We start from the raw sequence: 23668 nt of genomic DNA on the forward strand, positions 1-23668 counted from the left end.
ACACTGGAGCGTCTGTAGGCGTCTTCAGGTCTCTCGGTGACCTTGGGACGCTGGATGAGCATGAGCCTGTAAGTCTGTGTCAGCAGTGGTGACGTCACCTGAGGGTCTAACGGTACGGCGCGCAGCTTGGGACCAGGAGGCAGGCGGCGGCGGACGCTCTTCAGCTGCTGCTGCAGCGTGGCGCTGGCTGTGCTGATGGCTTCGTGTAGCTGACCCAGCTCTAACTGGCGGTCGGATTGCTGCAAAGATAAAGAAATATTAGAGATTTTACACGAAAAATCGAGGAGTAATAAGAATTTTGGGTTCTGTGTTTTTTTAGAAAATTATTTTATTGGTTAGTTTGTTAATTACGTAGTGAACAAGGTCCTAAACGCCATATTAGAGACTACTTCTGCATCTGAGTCACTTTAGCGGGGACAAGTGGCTAATTACCTAGGCATTAGAACCTACTTCTGCATCTGAGATGCGCCGACACAGCACCGCGCGCAAAACTGGATTGGCACTGGCTTTTTTTCTTTCTACTGTCCATTGTGTGGCTCTTAATTCCTACCCCGTAGAGTCGACTGTATTTCTTCCTGTGACATGCTACTTCAGTCCTTAAGGCCTAGAACATAGAGTCTACCTGCGTGACATGTGTAAGCGCAGTAGCGTCAGCATGCTCCGCCCTAGTCAACGCGTCTAGAGCGGAGCTAGCGTGGGCGACGGCCGCGCGAGACATCGCCGCACCCTCTAGCGGGGAGAAAAGTCCTTAACACATAGGCCATAGAGTCCACTTCAGCCTACCTGCATGCTTAGTCCTTAAGACCTAGGATATAGTCTATTTCAGCCTACCTGCGTAACATGCGTAAGCGCAGCACTTGTTTGGATCAAACTGTATTGGCAGTTGTTTTTACGCGCGATTTCCACTGTCCATTGTTTGGCCCTTAAGAACTAGACAGTAGAGCCTACTTCTGCCTACCTGAGTCCGTCGTCGTGCTCACCACTACTTAGCTCTTAGGACCATGGAAATAGAGTCGAATTCAGCCTACCTGAGTAACATGTGTAAGCGCAGTAGCGTCAGCATGCAGCGCCCTAGCTAACGCGTCTAGCGCGGAGCTAGCGTGGGCGACGGCCGCGCGAGACACCGCCGCGCCCTATAGCTAGAGAAACTACCTTAATATCAAGGCATTAGAGCCTACTTCTGCATCTGAGATGCGCTGACGCAGCAGCACGCGCGAAACTGGATTGGCAATTGTTTTTTTTTTCTTTCTACTGTCCATTGTGTGGCTCTTAATTCCTACCCCGTAGAGTCGACTGTATTTCTTCCTGTGACATGCTACTTCAGTCTTTAAGGCCTACAACATAGAGCTTACCTGAGTAACGTGCGTAAGCGCAGTAGCGTCAGCATGCAGCGCCCTAGCTAACGCGTCTAGCGCGGAGCTGGCGTGGGCGACGGCCGCGCGAGACACAACGGCTCCCTCTAGCGGAGACAGGTTGAGCGCTGACCACATGGCTGAGAGGTAGCCCCAGCAGCGCTCCACACCTGGAAAAAATTAGTAGGTTAAAGAAGAATCTAACAAACAAGAAATACATCAGTTCTGGTCTAAACATGGTTGGTACTTGCTTCTCACCTCTCATCGAGATACCAAATGCCAAGAAAGGAACACGGGTGAATACTAGAGGCTATTGACATAGTGATTCTGACACGTCTGACATTCTGACACAGCATGACACTTTGCGTCGTTAGGTTTTTAATGGATATGCCCCTAACCCCTTCCTTCTGGAGGAAGGCAGGAAGGCGCTAGATGCAGGCCGCTACCAACTGCCCAATCTAGAAAAGTCTATATTCAGATTCCTTGTGACTGACATGATGACGATAGATTCCCCCAATGATTTCCACACCGCTCGGTTGGTAGCAGCCTGCATCCAGCGCCTTCCTGCCACCTTTATGAGATCGTCGGTCCACCTAGTGTCTTAAACAGTCCACTCACCGTCCAGAGAGCAATTTTCATCGAGTTCGTTAGACTTAAGCAGCTGGCAGGCGGCGTCCAAAGCCTTCTCCTGCTGCGCCGCGTCTGGTAGCGCGCTGGCCGCTCGCAGCAGTTGTTCCGGCGTACACGAGTCTAGGGCTTCGGTCCACAGAGCAAGTTGCATTGGGGACGGTGGAAACGACCCTAAGACTTAAAACAGTACCAAAAGACCCGCAAATGGGGGGGCGTCTGACCTTAAACACTGCTAGCAAGGGATTAAGGTGGACCCTAAATAAGGTCGATGATTTCCTTTCTCCAAGAAAGCCAAACGTCGCGGGAAAACACGGATAAATACTAGAGGCTACTGCTGATATCACGTGCTTCCAATCCACAAGGCTTCTGACATGGTGATAGATTCTGAAACGTCTGACACTCTGACACATCTGACATTTTAACACCTCTGACACGTGTAACACTCAGAAATGACACAATATGGCGTCGTCAGGTTTTCAGTGAATAGGCCGCTCCCTTTTAGTTGGAAGGCCGTTACTACCTGGTCAATCTGCAAAGGTCTCAGCAGTAGACGTCCTGAAATGATGATGATGATGATGATGATGACTCATCGTTTAGCGAGCAGTTCTCGTCTAAACCATCTCTAATGACGTCGGTTGGTAGCGGCCTGCATCTAGCGCCTTCCTGCTACCTTCATGAGGTCGTCGGTCCACCTTACTTACCGTCCAGCGAGCAGTTTTCGTCAAGTTCGTTAGACTTGAGCAGCTGGCAGGCGGCGTCCAAAGCTTTCTCCTGCTGCGCCGCGTCTGGTAGCGCGCTGGCCGCTCGCAGCAGCTGTTCCGGCGTGCACGAGTCTAGGGCTTCGGTCCACAGAGCAAGTTGCATTGGGAGCAGTGCAGAAAAGCTCCTAGGACTTAAAACAGTCCCACTCACCGTAGGAGACCCGCCATAAGAGAACCGCTACGGGGCAGTGTGTGATCTTATAAGCTACTAGCAAAGAATTAAGGTGAAGCTCTCCGCCTAAAGATCGTAATAATTGGTTTCTCTATGAGAAGTGAGAAACTAAATGCCGAGAGAGGAACACGAACTACTGCTAATATCACATGGATGGCGAGCATGGCACATTCACGTCTGATGTTCTGACACTTTTGAAATTCTGCCACATCTATCAAGTCTCCTGACACATATGACACTCAGACATGACACATACCGTCGCGACGCCATGTGTCACGTCGTCAGGTCTTTAGTGGAGTCAGGTTCCCTTCTGGACGATAGCAGGAAGGCGCTAGATGCAGGCCACAACCAACTGCCCAATCTAGAAAGGACGTCCTGTGGCTGAAAAGATGATGATGATGATGATGACTCACCGCTAGCAGGCCGCGTCCAGTGCCTTCCTGCTACCTCTATAAGGTCGTCGGTCCACCTAGTGTCTTAAACAGTCCACTCACCGTCCAGCGAGCAGTTTTCGTCAAGTTCGTTAGACTTGAGCAGCTGGCAGGCGGCGTCCAAAGCTTTCTCCTGCTGCGCCGCGTCTGGTAGCGCGCTGGCCGCTCGCAGCAGTTGTTCCGGCGTGCACGAGTCTAGGGCTTCGGTCCACAGAGCACGTTGTATTGGGGACGGTGGAAACGTCCCTAAGACTTAAAACAGTCACAAAAGACCCGCAAATGGGGGGGCGTCTGACTTTAAACACTGCTAGCAAGGGATTAAGGTGGACCCTAAACAAGGTCGATGATTGCCTTTCACCAAGAAAGCCAAACGTCGCGGGATAACACGGATATTGCTTCCAATCCACAAGGCTTCTGACATGGTGATAGATTCTGACACGTCTGACACACTGACACATCTGACATTTTAACACCTCTGACACGTGTAACACTCAGAAATTACACAATATGGCGTCGTCAGGTTTTCAGTGAATAGGTCCCTCCCTTTTAGTTGGGAGGCCGTTACTACCTGGTCAATCTGCAAAGGTCTCAGCAGTAGACGTCCTGAAATGATGATGATGATGATGATGATTCATCGTTTAGCGAGCAGTTCTCGTCTAAACCATCTCTAATGACGTCGGTTGGTAGCGGCATGTATCTAGCGCCTTCCTGCTACCCTCATGAGGTCGTCGGTCCACCTTACTCACCGTCCAGCGAGCAGTTTTCATCAAGTTCATTAAGACTTGAGCAGCTGGCAGGCCGCATCCAGCGCCTTCCTGCTACCTCTATGAGGTCGTCGGTCCACCTAGTGTCTTAAACAGTGCACTCACCGTCCAGCGAGCAGTTTTCGTCAAGTTCGTTAGACTTGAGCAGCTGGCAAGCCGCGTCCAGCGCCTTCCTGCCACCTTAATGAGATCGTCGGTCCACCTAATGTCTTAATCAGTCCACTCACCGTCCAACGAGCAGTTCTCATCAAGTTCGTTAGACTTGAGCAGCTGGCAGGCGGCATCCAGCGCCTTCCTGCTACCTCCATGAGATCGTCGGTCCACCTTGTGTCCTAAACAGTCCACTCACCGTCCAGCGAGCAGTTTTCATCAAGTTCGTTGGACTTGAGCAGCTGGAAGGCCGCATCCAGCGCCTTCCTGCCACCTTCATGAAGTCGTCGGTCCAGCTAGTGTCTTAAACAGTCCACTCACCGTCCAGCGAGCAGTTTTCATCAAGTTCGTTAGACTTGAGCAGCTGGGGCTTCCTATATATACTTGTCAGGGTAAAAAACTTCGTCACCGCGATTCAGGAATGTAGGCGCGGCGGTGTCAGCCATAGCAACTAATGTGTCAGCGCCATCTGTTCGTAGAACAGTCCACTCACCGTCCAGCGAGCAGTTTTCATCAAGTTCGTTAGACTTGAGCAGCTGACAAGCCGCGTCCAGCGCCTTCTTGCTACCTCTATAAGGTCGTCGGTCCACCTAATGTCTTAATCAGTCCACTTACCGTCCAGCGAGCAGTTTTCGTCAAGTTCGTTAGATTTGAGCAGCTGGCAGGCGGCGTCCAAAGCCTTCTCCTGCTGCGCCGCGTCTGGTAGCGCGCTGGCCGCTCGCAGCAGCTGTTCCGGCGTGCACGAGTCTAGGGCTTCGGTCCACATACAGACCATGCACTGGGGACAGAAGAAGAAGTAAAATTAGATCTTTTAAAACTAGAATCTTTCTTTAAATGAAAGTATGTAAATCTTTAACAATTTCACACAGCGCCAGCTACCCCCAAAGTAATCAACTTATATTCTTGTGTTATGGGTGCCAGCTCAACGGATATACTTTTTTAAATACATACATAATATACATAGTGACATCCAGACCAGTCACAGAAATAAAAATTCATCATTTCAAATTCCGCCCGGCCGGGAATCGAACCCGGGACCGAGAGGAGATAGTAGTCCGTTTTAAAACTACTACACCAAACGGCCAAATTTTTTGTATTATTGACATTATTGTCCTCTACGCGTTTTAAAACCAATGATCCTAGGATTCAATATAAGTGTTCGAAAAGAACCGATATTTTTTACAGCTAAACAATATAATTAATAACTTAAAAACGGTCAGTTTTAGAGAGGGTCGTGCTTTGCAGTAGAGATTAATGCCCGTTTCCACCATCAATCCCTCATTTTTAAGTGACCCCCTAACACATAACAGGAATTTGTTTTCATAGTATACCTGTATCATGTACAGCTGATACTCCAATTGACACCGGAAACTGTACTGCACAGCTGTGTGCGTCTTTGTCACCGCTTCTCTGTCCCACACGTTCACAGCTGGGAACCTGCCAAAATTGTTGTTATATTACTAAGTATTGTTTGCAATAATTCACGAAGACGAGTGAGCTTTACATGAGTGCTGGCTCGCTACTGTTCGTTTTTCAAGTTTTGATAGACATTACACTATCGTTATGTGCATGAACAGTCACGGAATGAAAAGGTTCGTCAGTTTTCAAATTGATTCCCTCAACGAATCGCGAGCACATATTACGTTTTAAAACTATGTTACAGAATAATCTCGAGTTAGAGAAAATAATCTTTAACTGTTCGTCAGTAAAGTTCAAAATTATTCAGATCAAAGTTGTTTGACGATTTATCTTGTCAAGAAGATTATTATGATTGATAAACTAAAATCTTCTTGTTGGTTCAACCTGCCATATTAAATAAAAAAAACTATTGTCAATTGGTCAATGTCATCATTGCATTGCACTGATGGGATAGAAAAATAAACAAGCAAAACCTTATTCGTAAGCAAACGTCATATTTATTTAAATGTTAGCAGCACTGTTTCTTGCACTGTTATGTTGGCAGGTTTGACTCTTACTGTACCTAGTGCAAGCGAAAACCGACACTAAGGTGACGAACCTTTTCATTCCGCGACTGTACTTGTACGTACACGTACGCACATAAGTAAAGCTCACTCGCCTTCGTGAATTGCAAAAACAATAAATCGTTAATGATATTATTATGCATCGCTCTTCGCAAGGTCACGGGAAGAGCCTGGATGCGGGCAGCGCAGGACCGGTCGTTATGGAAATCTTTGGGTAAGGACTTTGTCCAGCAGTGGACGTCATTTGGCTGAAACGAACGAATGATACATCAGTTATTGGAAACTATTTATTATGTAGTTAGACGATTATCACACTGCACCGCGCTCCGCCGCGGTCCACGTGGCTACATATAAAGAATCCCGCGCGCAGACGCGTTTTGAGTGTGTTGTGCCGCGCATGTTTTCTATACAAACTGAGGTACTTGCATACAATGATTAAAACTGTCGTCTCGCGTACCGCGGCGGAGCGCGGTGCAGTGTGATAATCGCCTTAAAAGAGGATGATAATGATAAGACTGTTTTTAGAATAAATGCACGACAACACGTTAGATAAAAGTAAATCCGACTTTATATTAGTTTTTTATCAGTTAGGTCTGCTGTGCAAAAAGTAAATAGGTAAATAAATAAAGGTTGGGGGAGGCCTTTGTCCAGCAGTGGACGTCTTTCGGCTGAAACGAACGAACGAACGAAATAAATAAATTTTATTTTTACCTTTCTCTTATCTGCCCCAGTATGATTTCAGCCTTCGTGTTCAATCGCTGCAGGAGTAGGATCAGCAATATGGCGTCGTGGTCACCTGGAACAATACAAATAGATTAGTTTCATGCTAATAACTGTTTGAGACTGGATGGCAGACTTAGTAATGTCCTTAAAAACACACTTAGGATAGCTAGAAAGTCCCTAGCTGCTGCTCTATGGACCTGGAAGTAGTCTCACCAGCGCACGCCATGAAGTGGTCGGGCAGACAGGCGGCGAGCATGTCCGCCCTGGCCCGGGCCTGGGCCAGCTCGAGCGCGCGCAACTGCAGGTCTATGGAGCGCGTGGAGGCGCGCGACAGGTGCACTAGCGAGCCCAGCTCCACTGGCGGGGAGCAGGGACCTGGCACTAGCTTGCTGTAGTGACGCAAGATGTGAAGCTGCGCTAGCGACTAGGACAGCTGTGACACTTTTGAAACAGCTGGAGAGCGACTGAGACTGCTGAGAAGTGTCTAGAATGTGCTGGGACACCTGGAAGGAATCTGGGTCTCCTATAAAGCATCTGAGACTGCTGGGAAGCGCTTGAGACTGCTGGGAAGCGCTTGAGACTGCTGGAAATCGCTTGAGGCAGCTGGAAGGCGCCTGAGACAGCCGGAGGCGCCTGAGACAGCTGGAAGGCGCCTGGGACAGCCGGAGGCGCCTGAGACAGCTGGAAGGCACCTGAGACAGCCGGAGGCGCCTGAGACAGCTGGAAGGCGCCTGAGACAGCCGGAGGCGCCTGAGACAGCTGGAAGGCGCCTGGGACAGCCGGAGGCGCCTGAGACAGCTGGAAGGCACCTGAGACAGCCGGAGGCGCCTGAGACAGCTGGAAGGCGCCTGAGACAGCCGGAGGCGCCTGAGACAGCTGGAAGGCGCCTGGGACAGCCGGAGGCGCCTGAGACAGCTGGAAGGCACCTGAGACAGCCGGAGGCGCCTGAGACAGCTGGAAGGCGCCTGAGACAGCCGGAGGCGCCTGAGACAGCCGGAGGCGCCTGAGACAGCCGGAGGCGCCTGAGACAGCTGGAAGGCGCCTGAGACAGCCGGAGGCGCCTGAGACAGCCGGAGGCGCCTGAGACAGCTGGAAGGCGCCTGAGACAGCCGGAGGCGCCTGAGACAGCTGGAAGGCGCCTGAGACAGCCGGAGGCGTCTGAGACAGCTGGAAGGCGCCTGAGACAGCTGGAAGGCGCCTGAGACAGCTGGAAGGCACCTGAGACAGCTGGAAGGCGCCTGGGAGTTGAAGCTTGCTTGAGACAGCTGAATCACGCTTGAGGCTGCTGGAAAGCCCCTAGCTGCTGCTCTATGGACCTGGAAGTAGTCTCACCAGCGCACGCCATGAAGTGGTCGGGCAGACAGGCGGCGAGCATGTCCGCCCTGGCCCGGGCCTGGGCCAGCTCGAGCGCGCGCAACTGCAGGTCTATGGAGCGCGTGGAGGCGCGCGACAGGTGCACTAGCGAGCCCGGCTCCACTGGCGGGGAGCAGACACCTGCCACTAGCTTACTGTAGTGACGCAAGTGAAGCTGCGCTAGCGACTAAGACAGCTGGGAGACTCTGAGACAGCTGGAAAGCGACTGGGACTGCTTAGAAGTGTCTGGGACGCGCCTGGGACACCTGGTAGACGACTGGTGCTGCTAGGAAGCGCTTGAGACTGCTAGGAAGCGCTTGAGACTGCTGGAAAGCGTTTGAGACTGCTGGAAGGCGCTTGAGACAGCCGGAGGCGCCTGAGACAGCTTGAAGACGCTTGAGACAGCTAGGAGACGCCTGAGACAGCTCGAAGACTCTTGAGACAGCTGGAAGACGCCTGAGACAGCTGGAAGACGCCTGAGACAGCTGGAAAACACTTGAGACAGCAGCTGGAAGACGCCTGAGACAGTTGGAAGACGCCTGAGACAGCTGAAAGGCGCCTAGGACAGTTGAAGCTTGCTTGAGACAGCTGAATCACGCTTGAGACAGCTAGAAAGTCCTCAGCTGCTGCTCTATGGACCTGGAAGTAGTCTCACCAGCGCACGCCATGAAGTGGTCGGGCAGACAGGCGGCGAGCATGTCCGCCCTGGCCCGGGCCTGGGCCAGCTCGAGCGCGCGCAACTGCAGGTCTATGGAGCGCGTGGAGGCGCGCGACAGGTGCACTAGCGAGCCCAGCTCCACTGGCGGGGAGCAGACACCTGGCACTAGCTTGCTGTAGTGACACAAGCTGTGAGGCTGCGCTAGCGACTGAGACAGCTGGGAGACTCTTGAGACAGCTGGAAAGCGAGTGAGACTGCTCAGAAGTGTGTGGGACGCACCTAGGCCACCTGGAAAGCACCAGTCCTGCTGGGATGCGCTTGAGACTGCTGGAAAGCGACTAGGATATCTAGGAAGCGACTGAGACTGCTTAGAAGTTTCTGAGTCGCACCTGGGACACCTGGAAGACGCCTGGGGCTGCTGAAAAGCGCTTGAGACTGCTGGGAAGCGCTTGAGACTGCTGGAAAGCGCTTAAGACTGCTGGAAAGCGCTTGAGGCAGCTGGAAGAACCTGGGTTTCCTATAAGATGTCTGGGACTGCTGGATAGTGTCTCAAAACTGCTGGGAAGCGTCTGGGGCGCTTTTAAGGTGACTGGGACAGCTAGGAAGTGTCTAAACCGCGTCCAGGACTGGTGTAACGTACCTAGGAGCGCTAAAACACACTTGAGACAGCTGGAAAAGCCCTAGCTGCTGCTCTATGGACCTGGAAGTAGTCTCACCAGCGCACGCCATGAAGTGGTCGGGCAGACAGGCGGCGAGCATGTCCGCCCTGGCCCGGGCCTGGGCCAGCTCGAGCGCGCGCAACTGCAGGTCTATGGAGCGCGTGGAGGCGCGCGACAGGTGCACTAGCGAGCCCAGCTCCACTGGCGGGGAGCAGACACCTGGCACTAGCTTGCTATAGTGACACAAGCTGTGAAGGTCCGCTAGTGACTGAGACAGCTGGGAGACTCTTGAGACAGCTGGGACGCGACTGAGACTGCTTAGAAGTGTCTAGAATGTGCTGGGACACCTGGAAGGAGCCTGGCGTTGCTAAGAAGCGTCTGGGGTATATAGATCGCGTCTGAAACAGCTAGAAGGCGCCTGAGACAGCTGGAAGGCGCCTGAGACAGCTGGAAGACGCCTGAGACAGCTGGAAGGCGCCTGAGACAGCTGGAAGACGACTGAGACAGCTGGAAGGCGCCTGAGACAGCTGGGAGACGCCTGAGACAGCTGGAAGGCGCCTGCGATAGCTGGAAGGCACCTAGACAGCTGAAAGACGCCTAGGACAGTTGAAGCTTGCTTGAGACAGCTGAACCACGCTTGAGGCTGCTGGAAAGCCCTCAGCTGCTGCTCTATGGACCTGGAAGTAGTCTCACCAGCGCACGCCATGAAGTGGTCGGGCAGACAGGCGGCGAGCATGTCCGCCCTGGCCCGGGCCTGGGCCAGCTCGAGCGCGCGCAACTGCAGGTCTATGGAGCGCGTGGAGGCGCGCGACAGGTGCACTAGCGAGCCCAGCTCCACTGGCGGGGAGCAGACACCTGGCACTAGCTTGCTATAGTGACACAAGCTGTGAAGGTCCGCTAGTGACTGAGACAGCTGGGAGACTCTTGAGACAGCTGGGACGCGACTGAGACTGCTTAGAAGTGTCTAGAATGTGCTGGGACACCTGGAAGGAGCCTGGCGTTGCTAAGAAGCGTCTGGGGTATATAGATCGCGTCTGAAACAGCTAGAAGGCGCCTGAGACAGCTGGAAGGCGCCTGAGACAGCTGGAAGACGCCTGAGACAGCTGGAAGGCGCCTGAGACAGCTGGAAGACGACTGAGACAGCTGGAAGGCGCCTGAGACAGCTGGGAGACGCCTGAGACAGCTGGAAGGCGCCTGCGATAGCTGGAAGGCACCTAGACAGCTGAAAGACGCCTAGGACAGTTGAAGCTTGCTTGAGACAGCTGAACCACGCTTGAGGCTGCTGGAAAGCCCTCAGCTGCTGCTCTATGGACCTGGAAGTAGTCTCACCAGCGCACGCCATGAAGTGGTCGGGCAGACAGGCGGCGAGCATGTCCGCCCTGGCCCGGGCCTGGGCCAGCTCGAGCGCGCGCAACTGCAGGTCTATGGAGCGCGTGGAGGCGCGCGACAGGTGCACTAGCGAGCCCGGCTCCACTGGCGGGGAGCAGACACCTGCCACTAGCTTGCTGCAGTGACGCAAGATGTGAAGCTGCGCTAGCGACTCAGACAGCTAAGACGCACTGAGAAGCGACTGGGACAGTTGGGAAGCGACTGGGACAGCTGTGACACTCTTGAGACAGCTGGAAAGCGACTGAGACTGCTTAGAAGTGTCTGGGACGCGCCTGGGACACCTGGTAGACGACTGGTGCTGCTAGGAAGCGCTTGAGACTGCTGGAAAGCGACTAGGATATCTGGGACGCGCCTGGGATATCTGGAAAGCGCCTGGGAGTCCTAGGAAGCGCTTGAGACTGCTGGAAAGCGCCTGAAGCTGCTGGAAAGCGCTTGGATCCCCTAGTAAGTATCTGAGACAGCTGGAAAGCACCTGGGTCGCTTCTGGGACTGCTGGAACGCACCTGGGACAGTTGAAAGGCGCCTGAGACAGCTGGAAGGCGCCTTACAGCGCTAAAACACACTTGGGACAGCTAGAAAGCCCCTAGCTGCTGCTCTATGGACCTGGAAGTAGTCTCACCAGCGCACGCCATGAAGTGGTCGGGCAGACAGGCGGCGAGCATGTCCGCCCTGGCCCGGGCCTGGGCCAGCTCGAGCGCGCGCAACTGCAGGTCTATGGAGCGCGTGGAGGCGCGCGACAGGTGCACTAGCGAGCCCAGCTCCACTGGCGGGGAGCAGACACCTGCCACTAGCTTACTATAGTGACTCAAGTGAAGCTGCGCTAGCGACTGAGAAAGCTGGGTCACTCTTGAGACAGCTGGGACGCGACTGAGACTGCTTAGAAGTGTCTGGGACGCGCCTGGGACACCTGGTAGACGACTGGTGCTGCTAGGAAGCGCTTGAGACTGCTAGGAAGCGCTTGAGACTGCTGAAAAGCGCTTGAGACTGCTGGGAACCGCTTGAGGCAGCTGGAAGGACCTGGGTTTCCTGTAAGACGTCTGGGACTGCTGGATAGTGTCTCAAAACTGCTGGTAAGCATCTGGGGCGCTTTTAAGGTGACTGGGACAGCTAGGAGGTGTCTAAACCGCGTCCAGGACTGGTGTAACGTACCTAGGAGCGCTAAAACACACTTGGGACAGCTAGAAAGCCCCTAGCTGCTGCTCCATGGACCTGGAAGTAGTCTCACCAGCGCACGCCATGAAGTGGTCGGGCAGACAGGCGGCGAGCATGTCCGCCCTGGCCCGGGCCTGGGCCAGCTCGAGCGCGCGCAACTGCAGGTCTATGGAGCGCGTGGAGGCGCGCGACAGGTGCACTAGCGAGCCTAGTTCGACTGGCGGGGAGCTTCGGGCTGTTGGTTCGGGGGTGGACTCCTGTTCGCTCGGGGCTGGGGATCCTGGGAAGGACAAAATAATATAACATTAACATACTTGCACTATACATCAGGGTTTCCCAATTTTTTTTTGCCAAGGAACCCTAATTGATTATACTTTTCCTAGCGGAACACCCGTGCTACTCCGCCCGCACGCTCTGCCCCTCCCTTGTGCGTAAACAAGTCGGTGCGAGCGAACAACGTCGGTCACGAAACGTGGGATAATATTTTTACGGAACCCTTGCGGCCTTTCCACGGAACCCCAGGGTTCCGCGGACCACCTTTCGGGAACCGCTGCTATACATCATTACATAGTATAAAACAAAATCCCTTTTCGCTGTCTGTCCCTCTGTATGCTTATATCTTTAAAACTACGCAACGGATTTTGATGCGGGTCCGTCTGTATGCTTATATCTTTAAAACTACGGATTTGATGCGTTTTTTTTATTAGATAGAGTGATTCAAGAGGAAGGTTTTTAAGTAAGTATAATGTACCTGTGCGAAGTAGGGTAGGGTCGCTAGTTAATATTATAAAGAAGAATTTGTTTGATTTTTTTAATTTAATAGGTTCTAAAACTATACTTTTTCTTTCTTTTCTTTTTTTCAAATAAATATTGTCCCGGATCGCGACCGCTTCCCCGCGCTTCCCGCTTCTGTTTGCGCTGACCTTTCAAATCCTAGTATGCCTTACGAAGTTCGCAGGGACAACAGTCATCATCATCATCTCAGCCATAGGACGTCCACGTCCACACACTGAACATAGACCTCCGCCAATGCTTTCCATGTTGCTTGGTTGGTCGCGGCCAGCATCCAACGCCTTCCTGCTACCTTTTCATAAAGGTCTTCTTTTTCGTAAAGGACTACGCTCCTGCTTTTATGTAGCAAATAAACCTTACCTTGCTTAGACTCCAGCTGCGTTCTGATCTCGTTGTACTGCTCAGTCATCTTCTGCACCAGCTCTCTGAACTTCAGGATCGTGGCGTCGCGGTCCATGATCGTCTCTAGCGCCGCCTCTCTTTCTCGCACCGCCTGAGTAAATGAAAAAGAAATTAAGATTTTGTACATTGTCTGAAATAACCGGAAAAGTGATTGCGTATGAGTGTTTTTTAATGTCGTTCGGATTTCATCACGAATGTGGGGTGCCCCGCATGCAAGCGTCCTCACGTCACATCAAACAGAACCGTTTTTCGCAACTATTTGACGGTTGGTTAGCACTTATTGGCACGCCGAAAATTTGATCTAGGATATTTTTAGATTTCACGTGAGTGAAATCGTGGATGTTTGTGAGAAATAGTGCTTCAGAAACGTGGTGACTGGTTCAGTGATTGATTTATTGTAAAAAACAGTGAAATAATTCTGACACTGACACAAATAACATGCAGTGTCATTCAAATTAGGTTTCGCTTTACAGCTCGTGTTTGTTGCTCTATTCCAAAGGAATAATAACTTCATGGGATATTAACGAACACTGGTTTAATATGACATTTCCATACTAAATGTCAATTTAAACTAGAGTTTAACTTTTTGTACCTAATAAGGGGGCCTAAATCGGATTGGAATAAAAGATTCCGTAACAGCCTAATTGAAAGATAGAAAGAAAAATAATTTATTTGATTCAAACACAGTTTAAAACTAGTAGTGGTGATACAAGCATATTGCGGGACAATGTTTTTTTTTATGCATAACAAGGCATAATTATTTGACCACAATCACACCTGATTTTAAGTGGGATGCAGTCTAGGATAGTACAGTCGACAGCACATCAACCTATACATATACAACATATACAACCTACACGGCACTAAAGAAATATATTCAAAACTGCCACGCGGTCTCGTGCTAGATGGGCGTCTTAAAGGCCACCTTCTATCAACGGGAGCGCGTGGTAAGTAACTTGCTTCTGAATGTATGTAACTTCCTACTTTTTTATATTTTTAAACCGGCAGACAGTGGCGACTGAGTTTGTTCAGCACTTGCCAAATGTTTGTCTCGAAGCGCTGGTAGGGCAAAAAAAGAATGAGACATGTATAGGCTCCTTAAGAGCATTTGACGATTTGCAAGAACTAATTTAATTAGTCTAAACAAATAAAGATAATTTTGATTTTTGATTTTTTTTATACATTTTTGTTGCAAAAAAGCCTGTATTACAACGAGATAAGACGCCACTGTGTTTAGGTTGATGTGATGTCGTCCGTACATGTGTAAACATAAATAACTAATATTTTATAAAAACAATCTATCTACCTCTCTGGTAGCAGCGTGTGCCATCTCCAACTCTTCACGCAAGTCCATCTCCAGTTCCCTATTAGACTCCACCAGTTGTTCGTGGACCTCTTGCAATGCTTCCAGCTCGGACACGTCTTGCTTCAGTTGTTCCACCTGGAAACAAAATCATTAATGAACTACTACAGGGTTTTCCAATAAGACGTGTTATTTTTATTCAAAGACTAGCTGACCCGGCGAACTTTGTTCCGCCTTAATGGCAATAAATAAGCAGACTTTTTTTTTTAAATTTCGAACGGGATAAAAAGTATCCTATGTCCTTCTCCTGGCTCTAAACTACCTCCCTGACAATTTTCAGCTAAATCGGTTCAGCCGTTCTTGAGTTATAAGTGGTGTAACTAACACGACTTTCTTAATGCATTTTTTAAATATAAATGTTCGGATGTTTATCCTACTAATTCCTACTAATATTATAAATGCGAAAGTTTGTGTGGATGTTTGTTACTCTTTCACGCAAAAACTGCTGAACGGATTTTGATGAAACTTTACAGTATTATTGCTTATAACCCAGATTAACATATAGGCTATAATTTATGACGATCTGTGACAAACTAAAATCACGCGGGTGAAGCCGCGGGCAATAGCTAGTTTCATTATAAAGAGGAAGGTATGCCGTTAACAGTGGAAAATAATCAGGCAAATTACCAGACCATGCTTACAGACCATATCCTTTCCATGAAATTTTCCATAACCAAATCGCAAAGTGGCTGCCCTATGTCCTCGAAAGCCTCACAAATTCCATCTGTGCCCAACTGCACCCTCTTTTCTAGTTTTAAGTTAGTATTTATGGTTTTGTAATGTTTTGTTTTTCTATTTTTTATCAATACAGTTAACCACAGAATTCTCACTCTGACAGTTTTTATTATCCCTAAAATCCCTAGTTTCCCGTCCATATCATAAGCTATCCTGCATACCATCTTTGAGGTCTTGAATCGACCATGGGCTGTTGGCGTAGACTTTTCTTTCACGTGGGCCCAAAGGAAGAAGTCACAAGGTGTTGAATCACAAAATCTCGGTGGCCAATTGCGATCACCTGTTCGACAGATAAGCCTAATAGTTCGGCTGTCAAAAACAACTCACCTGGTCTTCCAGCCCCATTTTCTTCTCAGCCAGCTGTTCGACCATCTCCTCAGCTCCCAAAGCAGCGTCCACCTGTTCCCTCAAGTCTGCCACGATGGCTTCCAGCTCTTTCACTTAGATGGATACTTTCTCTTACGTTCTACTTGGTTCAGCAACTCAAATAGTTCGTGGCACCCAAAGTGGCCAGAAAGTTGCAAACTCATTGGCAACTTTGGGTGTCACGAAGTATTTGACGCTGTCTGTACCTAGTTCCGCAAATCTCAATTGTCAAATAGAACTCGCCTGGTCTTCTAAGCTCATTTTCTTCTCAGCCAACTGCTCCTGCTCTCTCAAGTATCCGCTTGTTCTCTCAAGTCTACTACCACCTCCAATTCCTCGACTGAACACTTTCTCTTATGTTCTACCTGGTTCCGCAAGTGTCAAATATAACTGTTCTGAAACTCACCTGGTCTTCCAAACCCATTTTCTTCTCAGCCAGCTGTTCGACCATTTCCTCAGCACCCAAAGCAGCGTCCACCTGTTCCCTCAAGTCTGCCACGATGGCCTCCAGCTCTTCCACTCTGCTGGAGAGCTTTTCTTTAGTCCTGCTCAGTTCAGCGATCTCCGATTTGTATTGTTCCACGTCCTGACGAAGGGCAAAGATTATGAAATCCATTATAATAAGTGTATTTTAAAGTACAATGGGCTACAGTTGCAGCTACTCATTTCCGTTTTTTCTCTCGCTCTCTTCAAATGGTGATTCTTTGCGATAGAACGAAACGAAGTTAAACATACGATTCTTACCTTCATAACCTTGTGCATATGGTGCTTATCATGGGCTGACAGATCCCTCAGCCTGACCAGGGTGTCTCTGAGTATTGCATTCTGCTGCTGAAGCTGCCGCATCTCGTACCCATTGGCGAATCATCAAACCAGAACGATTCCTAAGACTTTGGCATAAGGTGCATATTCCATTGTGTTTACCTTCATAAATTAGTGATCTCGCAGCCAACTAGAGTGTCTCTTAGTTTAGGGTCCTACTGCTAAAGCTATCAAGGAAATTTGGACTCTTAAGGCCTACAGATGGGGTTCTTACCTTCATAACCTTGTGCATATGGTGCTTGTCATGGGCTGACAGATCCCTCAGCCTGACCAGGGTGTCTCTGAGTCTTGCATTCTGCTGCTGAAGCTGCTTCATCTCGTATCCAGTGGCGTATCATCCAAGAAAAAGAGTACTCTAAAGACGCCAGCAAAAGGTGCATTTTCCATTGTGGATACGTCGAGGAGTTGCGTAGCCTCGAACCTAGCGTCCTGCTGCTAAATTTATCAAGCAAATTTGGACTCTAAAGGCCTACAGATAGGGTTCTTACCTTCATAACCTTGTGCATGTGGTGCTTATCATGGGCTGACAGGTCTCTCAGTCTCACTAGTGTGTCTCTGAGCCTTGCGTTTTGCTGCTGAAGCTCTCAAGCTAATACGGTCCTTAACACTGAGTTTGAGGTATCCCATCGCACAACGAGTCTGCGTAGTTTTTTAATTGCTAGCATCAAGCAAAAAGGTTTCTTAACTCTATAAGAAAAAGGTACATATTCCATTGGTCTTACCTTCATAACCTTGTGCATATGGTGCTTGTCATGGGCTGACAGATCTCTCAGCCTGACCAGGGTGTCTCTGAGTCTTGCATTCTGCTGCTGAAGCTGCCTCATCTCGTATCCAGTGGCGGCGGCGTCGCCCGCTGCGTACGGGTGCTCTGCTCAGTGCACACACACCGTTTGTACCACACGTGACACATGCTGGCCCTGTCTGTACTGTCTGGGGTACTAATGGGAGGTTTGGGGAAGATTGGTCTTTAAAAGTGGGGGTGAAAGAAGATTTTGGTTTGAGAATGTAGCCTTTAAAAACGGGCGCAACTGGCCGGACGGTTTGGGACGAAATTGGACATTAAAAGTGGAGATTAAGAATTATTTTTGTTTGAGAACTGGCTAGGTTGTGGTTATGGACAAAAATTTGAGCAAACTAGCTGGAAGATTTGGAAGAATGTAACTCGTCGATAAACTGTACCCTCTGAAAAACAGAGTACCGAACTGGCCAGAAGGGAGAAGAAATAGACTGGGAGTTAAGAAAGATTTGAGTTTGATAATGTGGTCTTTCAAAAGGAGCCTGAATTACTGGGTGGTGGTGGAAGAAAAAGTAGACCAAATTTATCTTCTTGGGGCTTAGATTAGAGAATTTACGGGTTTTAGAATATGACTATTAAAAGGAGCCTGTGGTAGAAAGAGTACACTACTTTGGTTGAGTCATTTGGGAGAATTCATGCCATGAAATAGGCATTTGAGTGGAGATATGGTCAGGGTATTTAGTTTTCGGAATTTGACCTTTAAAAGGAACCTCAGTCTTTACTATCTGATGGCTAACGGAAGAGTAGACCCAACTGGCTAGCTAATTTGGGATTGCCCCATGAAAACTGGTCTAGAGACCAAAGATCTTAAAAGATGGGGACGAAAACATCTTTTAATTTCAGAATTTGGGATTTATAAATAAGTCCGAATCACCATATTGTAGTGGGATTAACAAATTAACAAAGTAGAATTTCAAATTGAAATCAGTAAGAAAAAGAGGACCAAAAGTAATTGTCATTGTCGTCACGGGCCGATAATATAAACACAAACACGAAATAAAACATGCATAATATACAAAACTTAACACATTCACTGCCTAACTGTTAAATTTTAATTTAGAACCATAGACTATACGTCTATGGTCATTATCCATAGACAAGTGGAGTGGAAATTACTTTTCTCACTTGCATAACTGTTAAATTTGATTTTAGAACCATAGACAAAATCACTATGGTCATTATCCATAGACAATTGAAGTAAAAGTTACTTTTTTCAATGACATAGAGAAATATCAGTCATTATTATGCTGATTTGTTCAATAAAAGCTAAAATTACCCATATTTTCTCATATATTACAAGCGATTCATAAAAATATACATACCAAGACTGAAGTTTAAGGCTGCATGAAAATGTTTTTATAATTTTAAATAAATATATTTTTTATATCCGTCGCAACAACAATAAATTGCTTTAGTCCCAATAATAGACAAAGACCCAATAGTTGTAGGATTTGGCCATAGACAACGCACCAACAGCCCATAGACAAACTTCAATGCGTAGTCATTTTGAAATAGCGAAGATAAAAAGCAAAGGAATTTGGACCTTCAGTCGTTCAGAACAGAAGTTTATATCCATCGTGAATGTGCCAAGAAAAATAAAACAACCAAATGTAACTATTCATATGAAATTAGTAAAATATGAACTATATGAACCAAAACCATAGAAAAAAATATAATAAATACACATACGTACACGTTTAAGCTGTGTATGTAATTCTATAAAATAAATATACACAAATATATACCCATAAATATATGTTATTATATTTCACGATTAAATAAATATTTATATGTATATAAAGCGCAACATATACGTAGAATGTGTGCTCTGGCTTATTAATTCAAAACATATACAAGGCGAGAGCCTTCTATATGTTTTATTTACATTACATAGTATACAAAAATGATATACTGACAGGAAAATGATATAATTCCTTATAGAACAACATTTTTAAATTATTTATTTACTTTAAGAGCAAAATGACGATTTGTAAGAACTATTTATTAGTCCAAACAAATAAAGAAATTTTGACTTTTTTTTTTTTGACTTTTTTAAATATCATAATTGGAAAATAATTTTAATTCAAGTTTTCTGTCAGTGTATCTTCAAAATAGTAATCAATAAACTTTAGAATTTTTTACCACTTCTTGATAAAGTCTCAGATAGCCTATTAGAAACTTATCTGCCAGATAAACTACATACAATTTTCAGTTGTCAACTCCTGAGAACGTGAAGCGGTTAAATCAACAGTAACCAGTTATGGTTACACACAAATGACTATCTGAAAGTTTTTCAAGAACAGTACCAGTTTAATAGAGTGTAAAGACCCATTATTTTGATTCAAATCATAATAAATTGGAGTTTTAACAGTACTAATTGTACGGTGCAACCAATATCCAGTCAAATTATAATGCCTATTGAGGGAAAAAAGACAATTGAAATTTGAAATTTAGAGAAAATATTTAGTGATTGAAAAATAGATTTGAACTTTTAATCGACCAATAAAATATAGCTTGAATTAAATGTATTCAACGATACTAAAAATATTTGACTCAGCTGGTTCCTGAATTGCGATTTTAAGCATTCTAAGCTTGAGAAAATTGTTTTGAATTAGTTTAAAATTCATCATCATCATCATCATTATCATCATCATCAATGAAATTAGAATATCGGTGGTCTGCGCCTAGGTAAAACTCAATTCAGAAACCGAGGGTATTTTTTTCCAAATTGATGACATTTTACAAATTTAAAAAGCGCACCGCTCCCTTAAAATCCCACCCAATTATGCACCTATAACAATATACTTACGTATGTTCCCTCCAGCCTCCATCTCTGCCTTCATCAGCTGTAAATCAAGCGTAGCTTCTTCCAGCTTCTCTCTGCACTGCTCTAATTCGATCTGCAGCGCTTCCGCTCTCTCTTCGGCCATCTCCTTGTCCAGTGCTGCCATCTCTGTCGCTTCTTGTAACTCCGCTGTCTCTTCGTTGTGTGCTTCTAACGCTTCCTGCGCTTCGCGGACCTGTGAAGAAAGATATTGGTTATTTGGTATGTAAAAAACATATAGGTGTGCCAAGAGGACTCTAAATAGAATAGAAACTATTTCGTTCGTTCGTCTCAGCCAAATGACGTCCACTGCTGGACAAAGGCCTCCCCCAAGGTTTTTCACAATGAACGATACTGCGGCACACAGATCAGGGGCGGGCACATAACTCGTTAAGACGATGGCCGTTGGGGCAGAAAATTGAGAGGCGACCACGGGCTGGAAGACGTAGCGTGGGCAGGCCTCCTACTAGGTGGACCGACGATCTGGTGAAGGTCGTGGAAAGAAACTATTTATTGCCTAGTGCCCTTGTCATCTTATTTTTAATAGTTAAGCTGTGTTAAAGTTGTATTTTTTTTTTGTTATGGTGACAATAAAGGTTTATTAATTATTATTATTTATATTTTGTGCTTTTTCCACCTCAGCTTAAAAGCTATTATTTATTATTATTATTATTTTAAAAAAATATAAATATGTTACCCGATAGATAAGGATAAACCTGTGTAAAGGGAGGTTGAGCTAGTAATGGATTTAATATGGAAAATAGCCAAAGATTTGGCTTCATCAAGCAAAGCAAGAACATTCAGAAGTATTGGCCTTACCTCTTGCTGGCTCTGTAGTAATGGTGAATTCAACATCTACTAAGGAAGAATTTACCAAAATTCACCCCCTAAGGGGATGAAACGAGGGTTCAAAGTATTGACCTCTAGAGGGTCCAAAGTACTCACCTCTTGCTTAGCCCTCTGTAATTATTGTGACTTAGATATCTGCTAAAGAAGAATTTTCCAAAATTCAACCCCTAAGGGGATGAAACGAGGGTTGAAAGTGCTTACCCCTTGTGAGACCTTAGCTAGGGTATTGGGGGGTGGCTAGCAAAGGGGTTGGCAGGGGGTTATGTGGAATCTTAAAGGATATTAGGAGGTTGGTAGGAGAATTATGTGGAGCCTTAGCTAGGGCGCTATTTTGGACTCACCTCTTGCTTAGCCCTCTGCAAATCTCGCTGCAACTGAGCCTGCGACTCCATGATCCTCGTCTTGAACTCATTGGCCTGCTCCAACTGTAGCCTCACTCGCTCTAACTCGCGTAGTTTCTCGCGGTCCTCCGCGCGGCGCACTTTAAGCGTCTCTAGCTTCTGCTTTAAGTCTATACTAACCAAATCTGTCAAGGAAGAACTTTCCAAAATTCACCCCCCTAAGGGGATGAAATGAGGGTCCAAAGTACTCACCTCTTGCTCAACCCTCTGTAGTAACTGTGACTTATGCATCTGTTAAAAAAGAATTTTCCAAAATTCAACCCCTATGGGGATGAAATGAGAGTCCAAAGTACTCACCTCTTGCTTAGTTTTGTGACTTAGACATCTACTATAGAAGAATTTTCCAAAATTCACCCCCCTAAAGGGGGTGAAACGAGGGTTGAAAGTGCTCACCCCTTGTGGGACCTTAGCTAGGGTATTAGGGGTGGCTAGCAAGGGGGTTGGCAGGGGGTTATGTGGACTCTTAAAGGATGTTAAAGGGTTGGTAGGGGAATTATGTGGAGCCTTAGCTAGGGCGCTATTTTGGACTCACCTCTTGCTTAGCTCTCTGCAAATCTCGCTGCAACTGCGCCTGCGACTCCATGATCCTCGTCTTGAACTCATTGGCCTGCTCCAACTGTAGCCTCACTCGCTCTAACTCGCGTAGTTTCTCGCGGTCTTCCGCGCGACGGACTTTGAGCGTCTCTAGCTTCTCTTTCAAGTCTTCTACCTCGGACTTTAGGTTGGTTATCTGGAATTAAGAAGGACAATGTTGTTTTGTTAGTTTTGTTTTGTCCAAAATTGTCCAAAATTGTCCAAAAGATTATTATTTATTCAGTTTAGACCACAAGTAGCACTTATGAACGTCACAACAAAATATAGTAAATAATAAAAAAAGAAAAGGTAGCCCTTATGGGGCACTTTACATGTCTCCTTATTTTTTGGGCCCTACCAGTCTCCGCCGCTGGAATAAAAACTAAATATACTAAATTATTATTTACTTTTTGACGTTCATAAGTGCCACTTGTGGTCTAAACTGAATAAATATTTTTGATCTTGATTTTTTTTTGAAATAATAAAAAAAGAAAAGGTAGCCCTTATGGGGCACTTTACATGTCTCCTTATCTTTTGGGCCCTACCAGTTTCCGCCGCTGGAATAAAAACTTATAAAACTCATTTATTCATGCAAGTAGGCTTTTCCCCCGGGACAAACTTGACCTTCACTGGTTGGGTTTTTATTGGCGGTCAAGCTGTAGATCCTGGCTACACAGGAGTTGCAGCGGTGGGAACGAGAGGTGGGAATAGTCCCGTTTGAGTAGGCTTTTAAAAAGCACTTTTACACGTCCCAGTATTAACCCTACCACTGCTTCGGGACAATAAATGGGCCAGTGCTGAGAAGAAGCAGCGCAAGAAACTCAGTCACTATTGTCAGCCTCTTTTTCAAGGGTTTACTTACAGACTTAGAATATTGTGTTGAACCCACTCGTAACACAAGCATTTAGCTTACCACGAGGGGTTAACGGATTCCATATTTAGTTTTTTAGTTTGATTTGATTTAAGAAACTCAAGTATAAAATAATAAATAAAATGGGTCATTCCACAAAAATATGTCAACTCTTAGTCCGCGCCACATTTCACATGAAATATTTGTTAATATTTTATTCCAAAATTGTTAAATAACAGCTCGCAATGTGCTTTATTCATCACCCATTTATATTTTTTGAAACTATTTTTAAAACATCTTAAATTCCTTTTGAATGACCCAAAACGTCATTCCCTAGGCATGTCCGTACTCCAAAAGTTTGTGTTTTGGGACCCACATTTATAAAAACATCAACTTTATCCTTTGTTTTAATTAACGAATAATCTATTTAAATGTATATTACACCAAATTCTATTAATATTTTGCGGTTTCAATAAACAATAATTTGATTTTCTTTAGTTGAAAAAGAGTCTACAGTTTTTAGCGTCATTCCCTCGCCACGCACTGATTTTATAATTTTGCGCTTTAATATGTATTTAGAGTGAATGACATTTAGTTGAGTTTAAAGTACGATACGAAGTTATCCTCAGACCATACTGGCTTTGCGGTAGCCGTTTTTTTAATTAGTGCAAATGTGCCAGATGTTACCGAAACATGTGTTAATCCAGTCACTTCGTCAG

The 23668-nt window shown here is 46.8% G+C and overlaps 1 protein-coding gene across 1 annotated transcript in view; it reads right to left on the reverse strand.

Moving 5' to 3' along the window:
- The window catches only part of LOC135085926 (dynactin subunit 1), a 58753-nt gene that overhangs the window by 20790 nt on the left and 14295 nt on the right, over positions 1 to 23668 (reverse strand). The window contains exons 7-26 of the mRNA XM_063980710.1: positions 22059 to 22256; positions 20262 to 20472; positions 17379 to 17524; positions 16241 to 16420; positions 14677 to 14811; positions 13329 to 13461; positions 12234 to 12456; positions 11644 to 11819; positions 10965 to 11168; positions 10329 to 10568; positions 9693 to 9932; positions 8974 to 9213; positions 8298 to 8441; positions 7417 to 8203; positions 7179 to 7354; positions 6954 to 7038; positions 5592 to 5697; positions 4876 to 5038; positions 1353 to 1522; positions 99 to 239 (exon numbers count right to left, since the gene is read on the reverse strand). Coding sequence (XP_063836780.1) covers positions 99 to 239; positions 1353 to 1522; positions 4876 to 5038; positions 5592 to 5697; positions 6954 to 7038; positions 7179 to 7354; positions 7417 to 8203; positions 8298 to 8441; positions 8974 to 9213; positions 9693 to 9932; positions 10329 to 10568; positions 10965 to 11168; positions 11644 to 11819; positions 12234 to 12456; positions 13329 to 13461; positions 14677 to 14811; positions 16241 to 16420; positions 17379 to 17524; positions 20262 to 20472; positions 22059 to 22256 — 4098 coding nt within the window. The remainder of the gene's footprint in view (positions 1 to 98; positions 240 to 1352; positions 1523 to 4875; positions 5039 to 5591; positions 5698 to 6953; positions 7039 to 7178; positions 7355 to 7416; positions 8204 to 8297; positions 8442 to 8973; positions 9214 to 9692; positions 9933 to 10328; positions 10569 to 10964; positions 11169 to 11643; positions 11820 to 12233; positions 12457 to 13328; positions 13462 to 14676; positions 14812 to 16240; positions 16421 to 17378; positions 17525 to 20261; positions 20473 to 22058; positions 22257 to 23668) is intronic.

This window comes from Ostrinia nubilalis, chromosome 30 (assembly GCF_963855985.1).
Source record: "Ostrinia nubilalis chromosome 30, ilOstNubi1.1, whole genome shotgun sequence".
Classification (NCBI taxonomy): domain Eukaryota; kingdom Metazoa; phylum Arthropoda; class Insecta; order Lepidoptera; family Crambidae; genus Ostrinia; species Ostrinia nubilalis.